The following is a 21436-nucleotide window of genomic DNA, read 5'->3' on the forward strand; positions in this document are numbered from 1 at the left end:
CGCAGTTGATGCACACTCCAAGTGGCCGGAGGTAATAAAGATGTCCTCCACCACCACGGAAAAAACCATCACAGTATTAAGGACCATATTTGCCAGGAATGGGCTGCCGGAGCAGAGATGTTCTGATAATGGACCGCAATTTGTGTCCGAAGAATTCAGAAAGTTCTTAAAGAACAATGGGGTAAAGCACTACACGTCTGCCCCATACCATCCCGCCACCAATGGATTGGCTGAAAGGTTTGTCCAGACCTTCAAGAAGGCCATCAAGGCCATGGGTAATGAAGACATAAAACTTCAGCACAAGGTGGATAACTTCTTATTTGCATATAGGAATGCAACGCATATGGTTACTAACCAAACTCCCGCCATGATGTTCTACAATAGAAACCTAAGCTGCAGGCTGGATTTGGTCAAGCCCAACATCCGAAGGGACGTGGAGAACCGGCAGTTTCAGGGCATGAATGAAAGGCCAACTAGGGCCTTCCAGATAGGCCAACCGGTTTTGGCCCGGGACTACCGTACCGAGAAATGGCAGCCTGGAACTATCTGCACACGATTAGGACCACTGATGTATACCGTGGACATCGGAGACAGCATAATAAGGCGCCATGCTGACCAAATCATCAAGTCATCCGAAAAGGGACAACCTACACCACCACTCTATACATCTAACGATGAAGTAGAGATACCCATATCTACCTCCGATCCGGTGATACTGGAACCCGATGAACCCGACACTGGCATTCAAGCCGAATCAGCCTTGCCAGAAGAACCTACTACACCACCAGAAACTACTACACCCCTGAGGCGTTATCCGGACCGAGTCAGGAAGCCTCCTGAGAGACTAACTTATAATTAATTAATACAGCAATGTATATTATTTTGCATATAACATGTAATTAATAATTACTTAAAATATGATGTACTAGTTAGCTAGAAGGGGAGGAATTGTGATGTATGTGCCTTTAAGAGCCCCAGGTGTGCGTAATGCCGGTAATTGCCACTTGGGCTATATAAGCCTGTGTATTGTGTATAACCTTTAGAAACCCCCCCCCCAGACTTGCTTAGTAAATACCTATGAACCAACTCCTGTCTTCAGTGTCTTTATCTACACACGGACACTACAAGCAGGAGTAGGCCATACAGTCCCTCGAGCCTGCTCCGCCATTCAATAAGATCATGGCTGATCATCGGCCTCAACTACACTTTCCCGCCCGATCTCCATATCCCTCGATTCCCCGAGAGCCCAAAAATCTATCGATCTCAGCCTTGAATATACTCAACGACTGAGCCTCCACAGCCCTCTGGGGCAGAGAATTCCAAAGATTCACCACCCTCTGAGTGAAGAAATTTCTCCTCATCTCTGTCTTAAATGGCCGACCCCTTATTCTGAGACTGTGACCCCTGATTCTAGACTCCCCAGCCAGGGGAAACAGCCTCTCAGCATCTACCCTGTCAAGCCCTCTAAGGATTTTATACATTTCACTGAGCTCACCTCTCATTCTTTTAAACTACAGAGAGTATCGGCCCAATCTACTCAATCTCTCCGCATAGGACAACCCTCTCATCCCAGGAATCAATCGAGTGAACCTTCGTTGCACCGCCTCCAAGGCAAGTATATCCTTCCTTAGGTAAGGAGGCCTAAAATGAACACAGTACTCCAGGTGTGGTCTCACCACAGCCCTTTGTAATTGTGATTATAAATAAACACAGAATCTCATCTCATCTCACTGGTCTACATTCAGATCAACAGGGATAGTTTCTTACTGACTACAGTGGGACAGGCCGATAAGTGTCACAGGGTGTGGCCCTTTTCTCCCTTCGGTCCCCTACCTCTGGATAGGAGCTTGTTGCTGTGCAGGCTGAGCGTCCTCAGATTGGTGAGCCTGGACAGCTCCTCGTTCGGAATGTCTTCCAGCTGGTTGTTCTGCAAGGAAAGCAATTAGAGATTTTGTTCGCTGAGTGTGAGCCCACCTCAGTGGAAACGCTCCTCATTCTGCATTTGTTTTTTACCTTTTGCCAATTTTTCTCGGTCCGTTTTCTTACCCACCCCCCGACACTTCTTACTGGAGTCCAGTTCCCATGAGGTATCCGGCACCCTCTGGTACCTCACTATTGTGACTATTCTTCATGGGTAAGTCTAGACAGTGAATGCCAGTGTGCTATTCAACTGCAGGAGGCATCCACTATCCACTCATGCACACTATCCAACAGGGAGTAACTGGTTGTCAATCAAGGACAAGAACACTTTAGGAACAGTGTAGAAGGAGCTTTACTCTGTATCTAACCCGTGCTGTACCTGCCCTAGGAGTGTTTGATGGGACAGTGTAGAGGGAGCTTTACTCTGTATCTAACCCGTGCTGTACCTGCCCTGGGAGTGTTTGATGGGACAGTGTAGAGGGAGCTTTACTCTGTATCTAACCCATGCTGCACCTGCCCTGGGAGTGTTTGATGGGACAGTGAGCAGCTGAAAAGGAAAGTAACATTACTGTCATTGTGCACATTGGAAGGAGTCCCAGCACTAACTTCCTCACCTTGAGGAGCACAATATTTGTAAAAAAAATAAAAAACAGTGGACTTCCTGAAGTTTGCCTTCCTTTGGAAGTCAGGGTTTGGGATCCAGGATTAAGGACGTTGGTCACTATTCCAAAGACTTTGTGCTGGTTGTCACTGGAATTTGAAGGTGGGTGGGCCTCTTGTGGGAGGTGGGGTGGAGTGGTGTTGACTGTTTTTATCACTGCATCTCCCATGTAGACAATCGTAGCGAGGTCTGTTTCTGATCACTGACCCTCAGCTCCGTGTCCTCTTTGCTTATAGACACACAGTTGGTTGTTAAATGCACCAAACTGCACCATTGACTGTGTTCAACATCACCTGAGCACTGGGATCTTCCTCGGCAAACAAATTTACCAGAAATGTTGTCTTCCAAGTCCTCCACAACAATGGAGCTGGGAGAAAAGGGGCCATAAAAGTCCCAGGCACCTTCCCTGGTCCATGCCAGATTTGCTGATCTCAGTCAGGGCATTGGATGCAGTGCTACAACTGAGCTTAGCACCCCGCCCAGGGTTAGGGAGCTGAACGCCTTCCAGGGTTCCTGCTTCTGACCTGGAGAAAGTGAGCCACCTGGCTGAAGCCTCGCTGAAGGTTTGGCGGTTGAACCTGAGGCGGATTCAGTACCTGCAGGTTCAAATGCTGGATGTTGCCCGACAAGTCACTGGGGAATGAGCTGAGATCCACGCCGCTGCAGTCTACCGTCGCCTCTAAGGTGCAGACGCATCTGGACGGACAGCTGACCACCCTGTCTCCTGGAACTATCAAGAGCTCGTCCTCATCGTCGCTAAGTGCAGGGGAAGTGGAGGGGATGTTCATCAGGCAGAAGACCAACAGAGACCACCAGTGCACCATCTGGAGAAGGGAGAAGACAGATGCACTTGAGACTGCTAGAGTCAACTGCAGGAGGGTGCAATACCTCAATGCCCCACTGCCCATTGCCTCAGTGCACTAAAGCCCAATCCAAATCCTGCTAAACACCAAATACAATCTCCTACATTGCCCTTCCTCCTCCCTGTCTCCAACAACTTGCATTTATATAGCGCCTTTAACATAGTAAAACTGTAATGTATGTACCTTTAAGGGGGAGAACTACTTTTTACAGCTCCTGTATCCTGTAGTACTGGCAGTGACCACACCTGTATATAAACCCTGAGTAGTGCTCTGTACAGTCAGTTGCAGTTGAACCCTCATTCAGTAAACACCTGTTGATCGTTCCCTGCAGTCTTTGTCTGATTATTGAAGGACACCACATTAAGATACCCGGATCTAACATTGGCGACGAGAAGATTCGAACCTACCTGCAACTCTGCATCACCTCCCAGGGATTCGCTCCTGGAGAACAGTGGAAGGAGGTCGAGTCCAGAAGCACGGGCATCGCAGGGGAGGCTGTCGAGAGCCAGGCTTGGCTTTGCAGCCACGGTGGTCCAGCGAAACGGGCTGGCAACAGGTACTGCGCAGACCCTTCCCGGACAGCGGCGGCTAGAGCCGACCGAACGGCACAGAAAAAGGCCGAGCAGCGTCGACGGGGGAGAGAGAGAGGGCAGAGCGCACGGGGCGCAGCCGGTGTTCAAGGGCCGAGCAGCGTCAACGAGAGAGAGCAGAGCGCAGCCGGTGTTGAGGACCGAGCGGCGTTAACGGGGGAGAGAGGCGAGAGAGAGCAGAGCGCAGCCGGTGGTCAAGGGCCGAGCAGCATCAACGGGGGAGAGAGGCGCACAGGAAAACGCGAGGCGCTGCCATTGCCACGAGGACCGCAGAGAGCGGCATTGGCAGCAGCGCAGGAGCAGCGCACGAAACCCACAGGGCGTCGCCATTTGCCAGGAGCACCGCCGAGAGCGGCGTTGGCAGCAGCGCGGGAGACACCATTTTAAGCCGCTGCGGGGAAGAAAGGAAAGCGCGGGAGACGCCATTTTAAGCCGCAGCGGGGAAGAAAGGAAAGCGCGGGAGACGCCATTTTAAGCCAGTCTAACCACACCCAAAAATGCCGAAGAGTGGCAGTATCACAGCGTTCGACAATGAAGTCGAAGATTGGACAACATATGTCGAACGCATAGAAGTATACTGCAAGGCGAATGAAGTGCCAGATGACAAGAAAGCGCTGGTATTGTTGAATTCAATGGGTGCAAAAACGTATGGCTTACTACAAAACCTAGTAACCCCAAAGAAGCCAGTAGAAAAGGGTTTTGAAAACATAGTGTCAATCCTACAGGACCACTTAAACCCCACACCGCTGCTGATAGCAGAAAGATTTAAGTTTCACAAAAGGAACCAGCATAAAGATGAAAGTAATGCTGAGTATTTAATGGAACTGCGCAAGCTATCAAAACATTGCCAGTTTGGAACGGGACTAGCAGATACTTTAAGGGACAAGTTTGTGTGTGGGCTTCAAAGTGAAAGAAGCCGTTTCTGGGTTCCATCAGAAAAGGATCTTACGCTGGACAAGGCTTTCAGCATGACAGTATCACACGAAGCAGCCGCACGGGGCGCTGCAGAAATACAACGGAGACCGCAAGAATATGGCACAAATGAAATGTCATACGGAACAGTGAAGTGCTATCGCTGCGGCAGAACAACACACGACCATAATGATTGCTGGTTCAAGGACAAAGTGTGCAGACAGTGTGGAAAAGTAGGACACATAGCAAGAATCTGCAGGTCGGGAAAGAAAACCAACAGCAAGAAATCTCCACAGGAGAAGTACAAGAAGGTACATAAGGTGATGGAGAGTAGTTCAGACGAACAGAAGAGTGATACAGAGTCCGGAAGCAAGGAGCTGGGTTGTCTGAAACTACATAATGTGATCAAAATGGAGGATCACCAAACTATCTGGGTCACGCTCAAGATAGCAGGAGTCCAAGTGAAAATGGAATTGGACACAGGATCAGCCCTAACAGTCATAAACCGAAGGGACTACAAGCGGCTATTCTCACATATACCCTTGAGAGATACAAAGATTGTCTTGAAGACGTACACGGGGCAAAAAGTCTACCCCAAAGGAAAAATAAGGGTGAACGTTATATATAACGGCAAGGAAACACCAAAAATGGACCTATATGTATTGCCAGATGGAGGACCACCACTACTAGGACGTGAATGGATCCGGAAGATACAGCTAGATTGGCATTCCATACAAGCACTGACTGTAGATGCCAAAAAGGATGACGACGTCACACCTGGACGACTGTCAAAAATGCTAACTGACGCACAAGAAGTGTTCCAGCAGGGACTCGGAACACTAAAAGGCATAACAGCGATGATCAAAATAGAGGAAAATGCAAGCCCAAAGTTTTTTAAGGCCAGACCGGTACCTTATGCGATCCGCCCAGCCGTCGAAGCAGAGCTGGAAGGTTTGGAACATTCAGGAGTACTGTCGAAAGTGGACTGGAGCGAGTGGGCTACACCCATCGTTCCTGTAATGAAGAGGTCATTGAGTAATATGCCTGGGGAACCAAAGAAGGTTCGCATCTGTGGGGACTTTAAGGTGACCGTGAACCCAGTCCTTCACACTGTACAATATCCGCTTCCGCGGATTGAAGATATTTTCGCCTCGCTATCTGGAGGGAAACGCTTCACTAAGATTGATCTGGCCCAGGCGTACCTGCAAATGGAGGTAGAAGAAGCCTCGAAACAGTACCTCACGATCAACACTCATAAAGGTCTCTACCAATACAACCGGCTGGTGTTCGGGGTAGCTTCAGCTCCGGCTATTTGGCAAAGGGCAATGGAACAAGTCCTGCAAGGGATTCCAGGGACCCAGTGTTATTTGGACGACATCCTGGTCACGGGCGAAAATGACAGTGATCACCTCGCCAACCTGGAGCAGGTGCTCACTAGATTGAAGGAATATGGGCTCCAAGCTAATCGCCACAAATGCGAGCTTTTCCAGGAGCAGATCTCGTATTGTGGCCACGTTATTGATAGAGGGGTTACATAAGTCCCCTGAAAATATTAAGGCAGTAGTCAAGGCTCCAGCACCGGAAAATGTGTCACAACTGAGGTCGTTCCTCGGGCTGGTGAACTACTACCATAAGTTCTTGCCGAATTTGTCTACCGTACTACACCCACTGAACACCCTACTGCAAACGGGGGTACCATGGAAGTGGAGTGACGAATGTAAACGAGCTTTCCAGAAGAGCAAAGCATTGATCACATCGAAAGAGGTGTTGGCTCATTTCAACGCAGCACTACCAATTCAGTTGGCATGTGATGCATCACCCTATGGCATTGGAGCAGTGCTGTCGCACAAATTCCCAGACGGGTTGGAGAGGCCAGTAGCCTTTGCGCCTCGGTCACTAACCTCAGCCGAGCGTAACTACGCCCAGATTGACGGGGAGGCCCTCAGCCTAGTGTGGGAAGTGAAAAAGTTCAATCACTATCTGCACGGGCAGAAGTTCACCTTGCTGACTGACCACCAACCACTTGTCTCCATCTTTAATCCAAAGAAGGGCGTTCCGGTGATGACTGCGCAACGGCTACAAAGACGGTCCCTTTTTCTAGGGGCGCACCAATATGATATCGAGTATAAAGGCACGAAACAGCATGGAAACGCTGATGGGCTATCACGCCTGCCACTGCCTACTGCGGAGGAAGCACCAGCAGTGGATCCTGTCGAAATATTTCATTTGACCATAATTGAATGCTTGCCAGTAACTAACGCTGGTATAGAGAAGGAGACCCGAAATGACCCGACACTGTCTCGGGTATATGATTTGACGGTGAAAGGATGGCCAGCACATGGCAACTCACTGGGAGGGGTGAAAATGAAAAGCCTTGCTAGGGCTTATGTGTGGTGGCCTGGGATCGATCAGCAAATCGAGGACCTGACAAAGAGCTGCTCAGGATGCCAGAAGGTCCAAAATGCACCACCACATGCCCCTCTACACCCATGGGAGTGGCCCTCCTCTCCATGGCAACGGGTGCATATTGATTTTGCTGGTCCATTCATGGACTCAATGTTTTTAATAGCCGTGGATGCACACTCGAAATGGCCTGAGGTGATCAAAATGTCCTCCACCACCATGGAGAAAACTATTGCAGTCCTACGGACCATTTCTGCCAGGAACGGCTTGCCAGAGCAGATTTGCTCTGATAACGGACCACAGTTTGTGTCCGAAGAGTTTCGAAGATTTATGAAAAGGAATGGGGTAAGGCATTACACATCCGCCCCGTATCATCCAGCCACAAATGGATTGGCTGAGAGGTTCGTACAAACCTTTAAAAAAGCAGTAAAGGCCATGTGCGATGACGACATTCCACTGCAGCATAAGGTGGACAATTTCCTGTTAGCCTACAGAAATGCGACACATGCAGTCACCAACCAGGCCCCGGCCATGATGTTCTTTAACCGAAGGCTGAGATCTCGTCTGGATTTGCTCAGACCAAATGTACGAAGAGATGTTGAGAATAAGCAATTCCAGCACATCAATGAGAAGCCGACAAGGAGCTTCAATGTAGGGCAACCAGTCTTGGCCCGCGACTACCAAACAGAGAAATGGCAACCAGGAACGATATGCACACGGTAGGGGCCACTAATGTACACAGTGGATGTTGGGGAGAACATTGTGAGATGCCATGCTGACCAGATCCTAGAGTCACAGGAACGAGTCAACCCCATGTCTCGGCCATACGTACCTGGTGAGGAACCCGACGTACAGGTCGCATCTACCTCAGAAACAATAGCATTGGAAGCTGATGAATCAACTGACGACAGGGTGTTAGAATCGCCTCCGCACCAAGAGCAAGACACTCGGGAAACGTTATCCAGAAAGAATCAGGAAGCCTCCCCAAAGACTGAATTTATAAATAGACTATTTCCTGTTAATGTTGCATGTTAAAAGTGTTAATTGTAATTAGTTTGATATTTAATTGTTAAATGAGTGTTATGGTACTGTTAATCTAAAAAGGGAGGAATTGTAATGTATGTACCTTTAAGGGGAAGAACTACTTTTTACAGCTCCTGTATCCTGTAGTACTGGCAGTGACCACACCTGTATATAAACCCTGAGTAGTGCTCCGTACATTCAGTTGCAGTTGCACCCTCATTCAGTAAACACCTGTTAATCGTTCCCTGCAGTCTTTGTCTGATTATTGAAGGACACAACATTAAGATACCCGGATCTAACAAAAACGTCCCAAGGCGCTTCACGGGAGCATTATCAATAAAATTTGACACCGAGCCACATAAGGAGATATTAGGGCAGGTGACCAAAAGCTTGTTCAACGAGGTAGGTTTTAAGGAGCGTCAGAAAGGAGGAGAGAGAGGTTGAGAGGCGGCGAGGTGTGGGGAGGGAATTCCAGAGCTTGGGGCCTGGGCAGGTGAAGGCGCGGCCGCCAATGGTGCAGCAATTAAAATCGAGGATGCGCAAGAGCCCAGAATTGGAGGAGTGCAGAGATCTGAGGGTTTTATGGCTGGAGGAGGTTACAGAGATAGGATGAGGCAAGGCCATGGAGGGATTTGAGAACAAGGATGATAATTTTAAAATTGAAATGTTGTCGGACTGGGAGCCAATGTAGGTCAGCGAGCACAGGGGTGATGGGAGAGCGGGACTTGGTGCGAGTTAGGACACGGGGCAGCGAGCACAGGGGCGATGGGAGGGCGGGACTTGGTGCGAGTTAGGACACGGGTCAGCGAGCACAGGGGCGATGGGAGGGCGGGACTTGGTGCGAGTTAGGACACGGGGCAGCGAGCACAGGGGTGATGGGAGGGCGGGACTTGGTGCGAGTTAGGACACGGGCAGCAGAGTTTTGGATGAACTCAAGTTTATGGAGGGTCTCCCCACTGTGTACAAATGCAGATCAATCCCACTATTTCCTACTGTAACTCATTCTTTCCCAAGACTTCACCTTCCATAGTCTTTCCTCCCTCCTTTAATCTTTCAAATTTCAATCTTTCGCTCTCTTTCCTCCCTCTTTGTCTCCTTCACTTTCCCTCTCTCTGTTTGTCCCTGTCATGCTGTGTATCTCTGCCTGCATTTTACTCTCCCGCCGTCTGTCTTTCTTACTGACCCTCGCTTTCTCTCTTTATCTCTGTCTCTGCCTCTGTCTTTCCTGAATTGTAAGTCTGTCTGGTGATGTCAGGAGTGATTACGGTGAAAAGGATAAAAAAGTTGATAACAAAATATTGGCTTCTGATTCCCAAATATTCCCAACCGTGTTGGTCCTGACCTCCCAGTCGCAGCAGAAGGGGATTTCTTTTAACCTGAAGAGTTACACCAGTCTACCTAAAAAGAAAAAATGTTTGGGTCTATTTGCGACTCACCTCAGAATGCACTGTGCAGTAATGCATTCTGGGGCAGGCAATCTGGAACCTTCCAGTTACACCGGAGCCAAATCCTCGCCGAGGCCCCGGTGGGTGTTATTTTTTTTAATTTGTTTTTATGGAATGTGGGTGTCGCTGGCAAGGCCAGCATTTATTGCCCATCCCTAGTTTCCCTCGAGAAGGTGGTGGTGAGCCGCCTTCTTGAACCGCTGCAGTCCGTGTGGTGAAGGTGCTCCCACAGTGCTGTTAGGGAGGGAGTTCCAGGATTTTAACCCAGCGACGATGAAGGATCGGCCGATATACTTCCAAGTCAGGATGGTGTGTGACTTGGAGGGGAACTTGGAGGTGGTGGTGTTCCCATGCGCCTGCTGCCCTTGTCCTTCTAGGTGGTAGAGGTCGCGGGTTTGGGAGGTGCTGCCGAAGAATCCTTGGCGAGTTGCTGCAGTGCATCTTGTAGATGGTGCACACTGCAGCCATGGTGTGCCGGTGGTGGAGGGAGTGAATGTTTAAGGTGGTGGATGGGGTGCCAATCAAGTGGGCTGCTTTGTCCTGGATTCTGCACCACAGGTGGGCAACACGGTCGCCATCTCCCCCCACCTCCACAACTACAACGGAACCGGGCTTTGTAATGTCACGTCGGGTGAATTCCACACACACGCCCCGATTTTAACTCCCTCCGCCTGGCGGAAACCGGCCGCGGGGGTTGGGGGGCGGGGGGCGGGGGGGGGATCAATTAAAATGAGGGCAGTCACTTACCCCCTCTGATCCTGCTGCCTTCTCGTCCAGTGTCGCCAACCCTCCTGAAATGCCCCGGAGTCTCCAGGAATTGAAGATTAATTTCCCGGGCACTGCCGCCAGCCACAACCGGGAGCAAAAACACAGGAGCATTAAAAAAAATAATGGTGTGTTTCCTTCGATTTCTTCTGAACACTTTTACGTTATAAAAATATTGGAAAGGGAGGGGGAAGAAAAGGCTGTTTGACTGACGGTCAGAATCATTCAATTGGGTGATGAAGAGTCTTTTCGCTGTCCGGTTGGCTGGGGACGACGGAGCGCCATGACGATGGGCATGTTGGGCGACCAATAGCGAGAGTGTGGGGGCGGGGCGGTTGGCGGTGGAAGGTCACGTGATGTGACCTCCAGGAATGCATCCAATGAGAGTTGGCAACCCTATTCCCGCCGTTTCCCAATCGCAGGCAGGCAGCGGGGTCCTTCTTTAGGATGCCGCTCCGGGGGCCCGATGTGCTATTTTAGTCGGAGGCTTGAGGTTGGGGGGGGTGAGCCTTCCCCCTCAGGCCAGACCTGCCAGGAGTTGGACCGTGGGCCAGAAGGGGCTCAGCAAGGACGCTATTTTCGGTCTCCTTGTGGGTCAAGGGGAGCAGGATTGCTGCCTCCAGGCCTCACGAGGAAACCTTGGGCCTCCCTCGTCCCTGGCTCCCCCCCACAATCGCCCTGCGCCCCTCCCTCTCACCACTTACCTGACTGTTGGGCAGATCCCGCGGGTACCTGGCTGCGGCCTCCTGCCGCCCGAATTACCACTCTCGCCCGGTGGTAGATCTGGCCGGGTTCAGGTGTGAGGTGGGGGGGTGGGGGAGGAGTGGTGTCTGACGATATTTATGGAACTGAGGCCCAGCTGTTAAAATCGGGCCGGGCCTCTGTTGTTTCCGGGGGTGGGGGGTGGGGCCCACCCGCATCGCGCACTCCCGCCCGATGTCCCCCCGTGAACCGCGCGGCCTCCTGCGCGGCCTGCCTCTCCCAAAGCGCGGCCCATTCAAATGTTTGCGCCTGCGCGGGACCTGCAGCGTACAAGCCGTTGAGCGGCCTGCGCGGGACCTTGCGGATGTCCGCGCGGCCACGCAGCTTAGCGGGAACATCGCTCCCCCTCCCCCTCCCCCTCCCCTCCCCCCGTTAAAGTCGGGGCCAGAGCGTCTGCTCCCAGCCTGTGGTCTGAAGGCACAAAACAAGGGTAACACCGAGGGAACCGTTAGAGTTCAGCTCGAAGCAGAAAGCTGCAGATATTGAAAAGCCACAAGAGAAGCAGGACATGCTGGAAACCCTCAGTCGGTTCAGGCAATCTCTGAGGACTGAGGGAAATGTAGGGTTAACATTCCAGGTCAATGACCTTTCATCAGGAGCAAAGAGTTCAGCGGCTCCGTTGAAGAATATTTTGGATTTTGTTCTGCGACAGATATTTCTCTTGAAGAGCTCTCGTCTGCCTGGTGTAGTGGGGATGACGACGGTTCTGCGTAGTTCCCTTTTTTTGCTGCTTGTGCTGAGTGATCGAGGAGAACAGGAATACAGATACAGTTCAGGGCAGACAGCGCCTCCTGTCGCACGAGTGGACAACCAGCTCATCGCTCCTCTGGAGCACTGCGTTCCGTTCCGGGCCCCGCACCTCAGGAAGGATGTACTGGCCTTGGCGCAGAATCACCAGAATGATTGACATGAATCAGTCATTCATGAAAGAAAGACTTATGAAATAATACTGAGCGGCCTGCGGGTGGCGCTGTCCAGGGAGTGTATAAATACTCGGGCACGGGCCCAGCTTGCGCAGGACATTCTTTAACAGGAACTAGTGAAGGACACAACTAGACCTCCATGTTGTAAAACAGTTGATTAAAGCTTTGTTTAACGCTTAGACCAAGTGCCTAGTAGTTTTCTTACATCAATGATACCTAAAAAGGTTAAATTATATGGACGGGTTGCAGAGACTAGGCTCGTATTCCCTTGAGTATAGAAGATTAAGGGGTGATCTAATTAAGATGCTTAAGATGATGAAAGGATTTGAACGGGTGGATAGAGAGAATATTTCCTCTGGTGGTTGAGTCCAGCACAAGGGGGCACAACCTTAAAATTAGAGCCAGGCCGTTCAGGGGTGATGTCAGGAGGCACTTCTTCACACAAAGGGTAGTGGAAATCTGGGAACTCTCTCCCCCTAAAAAAACTGTTGAGGCTGGGGGTCAGTTGAAAATTTCAAAACTGAGATTGATAGATTTTTGTCGGGCGAGGGCGTTCAGGGTTACGGAGCAAAGGCGGGTCGAGGGAGTTAAGATACAGATTAGCCACGATCCAATTGAGTGGCGCAACAGGCTCGAGGGGCTGAATGGCCACCCCGCCAACAGTGCAGAACTCCCTCAGTACTGGCCATCCGACAGTGCGGCGCTCCCTCAGTACTGCCCCTCCGACAGTGCAGCGCTCCCTCAGTACTGCCCCTCCGACAGTGCGGCGCTCCCTCAGTACTGCCCCTCCGACAGTGCAGCGCTCCCTCAGTACTGCCCCTCCGACAGTGCGGCGCTCCCTCAGTACTGCCCCTCCGACAGTGCCGCACTCCCTCAGTACTGGCCCTCCGACTGTGCGGCGCTCCCTCAGTACTGCCCCTCTGACAGTGCAGCGCTCCCTCAGTACTGCCCCTCCGACAGTGCAGCGCTCCCTCAGTACTGCCCCTCCGACAGTGCAGCGCTTCCTCAGTACTGCCCCTCCGACAGTGCAGCGCTCCCACAGCACTGGCCCTCCGACAGTGCAGCGCTCCCTCAGTACTGCCCCTCCGACAGTGCAGCGCTCCCTCAGTACTGCCCCTCCGACAGTGCAGCGCTCACTCAGTACTGGCCCTCCGACAGTGCAGCGCTCCCTCAGTACTGCCCCTCCGACAGTGCAGCGCTCCCTCAGTACTGCCCCTCCGACAGTGCAGCGCTCACTCAGTACTGGCCCTCTGACAGTGCAGCGCTCTGACAGTGCAGCGCTCCCTCAGTACTGCCCCTCCGACAGTGCAGCGCTCCCTCAGTACTGCCCCTCAGACAGTGCAGCGCTCCCTCAGTATTGGCCATCCGACAGTGCGGCGCTCCCTCAGTACTGCCCCTCCGACAGTGCAGCGCTCCCTCAGTACTGCCCCTCCGACAGTGCGGCGCTCCCTCAGAACTGCCCCTCCGACAGTGCAGCGCTCCCTCAGTACTGCCCCTCCGACAGTGCAGTGCTCCCTCAGTACTGCCCCTCCGACAGTGCAGTGCTCCCTCAGTACTGGCCCTCTGACAGTGCAGAACTCCCTCAGTACTGGCCCTCTGACAGTGCAGCGCTCACTCAGTACTGCCCCTCCGACAGTGCAGCGCTCACTCAGTACTGCCCCTCCGACAGTGCAGTGCTCCCTCAGTACTGCCCCTCCGACAGTGCAGTGCTCCCTCAGTACTGCCCCTCCGACAGTGCGGCGCTCCCTCAGTACTGCCCCTCCGACAGTGCAGTACTCCCTCAGTACTGCCCCTCCGACAGTGTGGCGCTCCCTCAGTACTGCCCCTCCGATAGTGCAGCGCTCCCTCAGTACTGCCCCTCCGACAGTGCGGCGCTCCCTCAGTACTGCCCCTCCGGCAGTGCAGTGCTCCCTCAGTACTGCACTGGAGTGTCAGCCTAGCTTCTTGTGCTGAATTCTCTGGAGAGGGACTTGAACTGTGGAATTGTGTACCCACTCAGTCCGCGTTGAGTAGGACGCACTGAGGGGAGGGTGGAAATACTAGCAGGGGAGCCGATAAACTAGAGTGGGAGAGTCGTGCTCGGCCCGTCCCTGGCAGCCTGTTATAGGGACACTGGCAGCAGACTGTGCTCAGAGCTGTCGGGACAGGTGGATGAAGAAAGGGAGGAGGGGGGATTTACAGAAAAGAGGGAACATACACTGCAGACCCAAATTCAGCGTTCAGACACTGCACAGAAATAGGGCCAGGAACTGAATGAGGGAATAATCTCCTTCTCGATCTCGAGCAGATCTAGTCCTCACCAGACTTTCTCAAACGCAGGATCACTCCCCACCTCACAGGCCCTTTTCTCCAGCTTCCCACGATCGGCACTGGCAATCAACATTATTTTACATTTATAATATTGTCAATTCTTCCTCAACAGCATTAAAATGTCCAGAAAGGAACCACAGCTGGGGGGGGAAAAAATCTCCAATCTCATTAAACCGAGTCTTGCAAGTGTAAACTTAAGAAAAGGAAAAACATTTCTTACCCTGGGGGTTTTCCAGAACCCAGAGACAGAGTTCCTATTAAAAGCAGAGCTCTTGGGGAGTGCTGCTCACTGCGATTGAGCTGCCTGTTCACTCTCTCTTGCGGTTACAGACTGCTTTACCAAAAACAACAGACGAAGAATCGTCAAAGGGTTTTCACTAACGCTGAATCCCTGCTGCTCTCCACACGCGTCTCCTAAAATGGATTTCTGAGATTAGAAAGATCCATCGTTTGCCAGAATATTCTGTCAGTTTCACTGTTTGAGTATGTCTCACACTCACACACTCTCTCACACTCACACACTCTCACACACTCACACTCACACTCACTCACACTCTCACACACACTCACACACTCTCTCACACTCACACACACACCCACACTCACACTCACTCACACTCTCACACACACTCACTCACACAATCTCTCACACTCACACACTCTATCACTCTCACACACCCACACTCACACCCTCACTCACACTCACTCACACTCACACACTCTCTCACACTCTCACTCTCACACACCCACACTCACACCCACACTCACTCACACCCACTCACGCTCACACTCTCTCTCACTCTCACACACCCACACTCACTCACACTCACACCCACACTCACTCACACTCACTCACACTCACACTCTCTCTCACACACCCACACTCACTCACTCACACTCACACACTCACACTCTCTCAATCTCACACACCCACACTCACACTCACACTCTCACTCTCACACACCCACACTCACACCCACACTCACTCACACTCACACTCTCTCTCACACACCCACACTCACTCACTCACACTCACACTCTCTCAATCTCACACACCCACACTCACACCCACACTCACACTCTCTCTCACTCTCACACACCCACACTCACACTCACACCCACACTCACTCACACTCACACACTCTCAATCTCACACACCCACACTCACTCACACTCACACACACTCTCACTCACACTCTCACCCACTCACTCACACACTCACACATACACTCGCTCACACTCTCACACACACTTTCACACACACGCTCACACACACACTCACACCCACCCACACACACTCTCACACACACTTACACTCACACTCTCTCACACACACACACACACTCACACACAGTTACACTCACACGCACACTCACACTCTCTCACACACACTCTCACACACTCTCACACACACTTACACTCACACTCTCTCACACACACTCTCACACACACTTCTCTCACACACTCTCACACACACTTACACTCACACACTCACACACACACTCACACCCACCCACACACTCTCGCGCGCACACACACACACTCACACACACTCTCACACTCACACTAAAACTCAATCACACTCACTAACACACTCACACTCGCTCACACTCACTCACAAACACACTCACTCAATCACACAAACTCACATACACACTTATTCACACTCACTCACTCACACACACACATTCTCCCTCACACACACACACTCATACATTCACACTCACTCACATACTCACTTTCACACATGCTCACACTCACATACACTCACGCTAAAACTCTTTCACATTCTCACACTCACTCGCACAGACTCTCTCACACACACTCATTCACACTCACACACCCTCACTCTCACACACACACACTCACAAACACTCGCACTCATACATACACCCTCACATGCACACACACCCTCACACTCACAGTTACCCACACTCACAGTCACACACCCACACACTCCAAAACTTGGCTGCCCGTGTCCTAACTCGCACCAAGTCCCGCTCACCCACCACCCCTGTTGCGCGTTGACCTACATTGTCTCCCGGTCCGGCAACACCTCAATTTTAAAATGCTCATCCTTGTTTACAAATCCCTCCATGGCCTCACCCCTCCCTATCTCTGTAACCTCCTCTAGCCCTGCAACAAACATTGCCGCTATGCTGCACGGCCATGCAGCGGTCTGGAGGTCCCGCGCAGGCCACTCACCGGCTTTTCACTGGGAGAAACCGCGCATGCGTGAGAATTTGACTGGCCCGCACAGCCACTTAAAGGGACCGCGCACCCAAAAAGAAATTAGAGGGAACATTGCGCTTCTCCAATTTTGCCCTCTTGAGCATTCCTGATTATAATCGCTCCACCATTGGCGGCCGTGCCTTCAGCTGCCTCGGCCCTAAGCTCTGGAATTCCCTCCCTAAACCTCGCTACCTCTCTCTCCTCCTTTCAGACACTCCTTAAAACCGACCTCTTTGTCCAAGCTTTTGGTCACCTGCCTTAATGTGTGGCTCAGTGTCGAATGTTGTCGATAACGCTCCTGTGAAGTGCCATGGGATGTTTTACATTAAAGGCGCTATATAAATGCAAGTTGTTGGAGACAGGGAGGAGGAAGGGCAATGTAGGAGATTGTATTTGGAGTTTAGCAGGATCTGGATTGGGCTTTAGTGCACTGAGACAATGGGCAGTGGGGCATTGAGGTATCGCACCCTCCTGCAGTTGACTCTAGCAGTCTCAAGTGCATCTGTCTTCTCCCTTCTCCAGATGGTGCACATCAGGCCTTCTGCCTGATGAACATCCCCCCCACTATCCCCTGCACTTCATAGAATCATAGAAATTTACAGCACAGAAGGAGGCCATTCGGCCCATCGTGTCCGTGCCGGCCGACAACGAGCTCTCCAGCCTAATCCCACTTTCCAGCTCTTGGTCTGTAGTCCTGCAGGTTACGGCACTTCAAGTGTATATCCAAGTACTTTTTAAATGTGATGAGGGTTTCTGCCTCTACCACCCTTTCAGCCAGAGAGTTCCAGACCCCCACCACCCTCTGGGTGAAGAAATTTCCCCTCAAATCCCCTCTAAACCTCCGACTAATTACTTTCGATCTATGCCCCTCGGTTATTGACCTCTCTGCTAAGGGAAATAGGTCCTTCCTTTCCACTCCATCTAGGCCCCCATAATTTTATACACCTCAATTCGGTCTCCTCTGTCCCAAAGAAAACAAACCCCAGCCTATCCAATCTTTCCTCGTAGCTAAAATTCCCCAGCCCAGGCAACATCCTTGTAAATCTCCTCTGCACCCCCTCTAGTGCAATCTCATCCTTCCTGTAATGTGGTGACCAGAACTGCACGCAGTACTCTAGCTGTGGCCTAACTAGTGTTTTATACAGTTCAAGCACAACCTCCCTGCTCTTATATTCTATGCCTCGGCTAATAAAGGCAAGTATCCCAAATGCCTTCTTAACCACCTTATCTACCTGTCCTGCTACCTTCAGGGATCTGTGGACATGCACTCCAAGGTCCCTTTGTTCCTCTGCACTTCTCAGTGTCCTACCATTTAATGTGTATTCCCTTTCCTTGTTAGCCCTCCCCAAATGCATTACCTCACACTTCTCCAGATTGAATTCCATTTGCCACTGTTCTGCCCACCTGACCGGTCCATTGATATCTTCCTGCAGTCTGCGGCTTTCTTCTTCATTATCTTAGCGACGATGATTACAGTGTATTTTACCTGTGCTGTACTTGACTTGTTCTGTCCCTTACTTTCCATAGAGGGCTGTTAGAGCGTGGGGTGCGATATCACAGGGAGTGGTTGAAATAGAGACCGTTGGAGCCTTTTAAGGGAAAATTGGATATATATTCAAAGCGGAGGACCATACAGGGCTATGGGGAGAGAGCAGGGCAGTGGGATTAGTTTCGGACTGTGCTAACAAGGAGCCGGCACAGACACGAGGGGGGAAAGTTCGCTATCGTCCATTTTGGGGCGCTAATATCGGCCGGGCGCAGAGTTTATCGCCCGGCGCTAATTATCGCTTCCGACTGCAAAATTCGCCTCTATCGCCCCTGGGGGTGATTTGAGCGCTAAATCAGGCGCTACACACCTCTCTCACGGCGCTAACGTCGGGGAGCGAGGCGCTACCTCAGAACGCTACCGAAGCTCAGGCGATGTCCGTTACCATGGAAGCCAGACAGACTGGCGCCACCCAGTTTTTAAAGGGGAGGGGCCATCTTGCTGGCCAGCCACACCCTGCTCATTGCAGCCTTGAATCTTGGCCTGGAGAGACCTCGAAAGCAATTGTGTTGGCAGCACTAATGGATAGGCCCAGGGAAAGAGCTCGGCGCTTAGGAACCTCAAAAGTGGTGCTGAGGGCCAAAACTCCTCGGGAGAGCATTAAAACCAAAAATTCTGCCGACAAGAAAAGGCAGGAAGCGCCCGCCTTTAAATAGCGTTCCCCAGCCCCTTCCTGACTTGAAAACGTTCCCCTCTACCTGTCGTTCCTAGCGGCAGGCGCTAAGGCAGGGGGCGCCACTCACTATCCGGTCCGGGGCGCTACCGGGGCACTCCACGCTCGACTGACGTCACGATCTGCGGGCGCAGGAGATTGTGGCGGTAGTGTTTAGCGCTGCCACAAAACGACTGGTCAATTTTGCGAGCGGCGCAAACAATGCCGCGCTCGGGCGCTAAGTTCCTAGCGCCCCATTAGCACCCCCCCCCCCCTCCAGGAGGCGCTAACGGGAGGCGCTAACCAACCGAATTTTTCCCCCGAGGAGTCGAACGGCCTCCTGCGCTGGAAAGTCTGGCTGTATGTTCTACGCAGCCCTTTGGCTGGTTCTGGGTGAGGAGTTTCTGCCTTGCTCAGCACTGCCCTCTGCTGGAGGGAGAGAATGAGCAGGACCTGCAGGAGATCTCTGACCCAGTCCCAGTGAGGCGAGCGGTGAGAGGCGAAGTACAGGAACAAAGAATTCACTGTTCCTAGATTGTGCGAAGGCTTCTGCCGCAGACTGAGCGTTTCCCCGAATATTTTTCCGTGTCTAAAATCAAAAAAGCAAAGTCTGGAGACAATGAAACCGTTCTGAAGTCGTTAAAAAATATAGCGCCTTTAACATAGCAAAACGTTCCCAGGGTGCTTCACAGGAGCAATTATCAAACAAAATTTGACACCGAGCCACATAAGGAGATATTAGGGCAGGTGACCAAAAGCTTGGTCAAAGAGGTCGGTTTTAAGGAGCGTATTAAAGGAGGAAAGAGAGGTAGCGAGGCGGAGAGGTTTAGGGAGGGAATTCCAGAGCTTAGGGCCCAGGCAACAGAAGGCACGGCCGCCAATGGTTGAGCGATTATAATCGGGGATGCTCAAGAAGGCAGAATTAGAGGAGCGCAGATACCTCGGGGGGGTTGTGGGGCTGGAGGAGATTACAGAGATAGGGAGGGGGCGAGGCCATGGAGGGATTTGAAAACCAGGATGAGAATTTTGAAATGGAGGCGGTGCCGGACCGGGAGCCAATCAGTGCTCCCCCCTAATGTTTCGTTGTGTTGCCCGGCCCCTTTAGCGGGCTCATTCGGACTCCTGCGCACTCGCGTTTTTTTTTTGCATTGTGAAGTCGGCTCGCTGGCCTCGAGACAGTGTGAGAGGAGCACTGGAGCCAATGTAGGCCAGCGAACACTGGGGTGATGGGCGAGCGGGACTTGGTGCGAGCAGTAAAGTGCTCTTTATCTTAAATGTGAGGCTATATTTTCACTGGGACACTGCAGTGTAGCGTTCCGCCCCCCCCCCCAACCCCCACCTTATCCTCCTTTATCCCCCCCCTCTCCCGCAGGTGCTGAATTGACGCCGGGCTGCAGTTACACACGAGCTGGCTGCCCTCTGGTTCTTCACCCAGGCAACACCTCTGCCCATGTAACGTGAGCCTAGGCAGTGGACTATTCGGCCAGGGCAGGCATCCCACCTGAGCCTGAACCCTGCCCTCACTCGACATCTCTCCAAACACATTTTCCAACCGGGGTCACTAGATGGTGATCAGGAGCAGAATCCCACCCCCTCCATCTCAATAACCCAGGAACTGAGGCCAATTATAGTACCCCCATCTGTTGCCTCCACTGAAACTAATGAGCCACACAAACAGAGCACAGGAAGATCCCAGGTTCCATCCGCAGCCTGAACTGAGTGACCTGCCCTCTCTCACCCGGTGCGGTACTGAGCACCACACACACACAGCACAGGAAGATCCCAGTCTCAATGCTTGACCTGTGCTGATTGGGCTGCCCTCTCTCACCCGGTACGGTACTGAGCACCACACACACAGAGCACAGGAAGATCCCAGTCTCAGTGCTCAACCTGTGCTGATTGGGCTGCCCTCTCTCACCTGGTGTGGTACTGAGCACCACACACACAGAGCACAGGAAGATCCCAGTCTCAATGCTCGACCTGTGCTGATTGGGCTGCCCTCTCTCACCTGGTGCGGTACTGAGCATCACAGACACAGAGCACAGGAAGATCCCAGTCTCAGTGCTCGACCTGTGCTGATTGGGCTGCCCTCTCTCACCCGGTGTGGTACTGAGCTCCACACACACAGAGCACAAGAAGATCCCAGTCTCAATGCTCGACCTGTGCTGATTGGGCTGCCCTCTCTCACCCGGTGTGGTACTGAGCCCCACACACAGTGCCGGAAGACATCAGGCTCCATCCCCGGCTTCTGCTGTGTTATTGTAAAAACAGAAAATGCTGGAAAGACTCCGCAGGTCAGGCAGTATCTGTGGAGAGAGAAAGGTCGGGGAGTTAACGTTTCAGGTCGGTGGCTTTTTGCCAGCACCAATATTTTGCTTTCTTGTCCAGTTGTTGCTTGCTGTGTTATACCATATACACCATGTAATGTC

At 51.9% G+C, this 21436-nt stretch overlaps 1 protein-coding gene across 2 annotated transcripts in view; it reads right to left on the reverse strand.

The window, feature by feature from the left end:
* The window catches only part of LOC147097644 (podocan-like protein 1), a 38967-nt gene extending 23972 nt beyond the window's left edge, over window positions 1–14995 (reverse strand). Inside the window, exons 1-3 of one of the 2 annotated variants that reach the window (XM_085971631.1) lie at window positions 14798–14995; window positions 3178–3405; window positions 1834–1927 (exon numbers count right to left, since the gene is read on the reverse strand). In XM_085971631.1, the coding sequence (XP_085827757.1) occupies window positions 1834–1927; window positions 3178–3405 (322 nt within the window). In that variant the 5' untranslated portion in view covers window positions 14798–14995. Of the gene's footprint in view, window positions 1–1833; window positions 1928–3177; window positions 3406–10564; window positions 11656–14797 lie in introns of those variants that run through there. The other variant, XM_085971630.1, reaches the window with a different exon arrangement.
* Window positions 14996–21436: the final 6441 nt, after the last annotated feature.

This window comes from Somniosus microcephalus, chromosome 31 (assembly GCF_052327205.1).
Source record: "Somniosus microcephalus isolate GS21.2 chromosome 31, FLI_Smic_1.0, whole genome shotgun sequence".
NCBI classification, from domain to species: domain Eukaryota; kingdom Metazoa; phylum Chordata; class Chondrichthyes; order Squaliformes; family Somniosidae; genus Somniosus; species Somniosus microcephalus.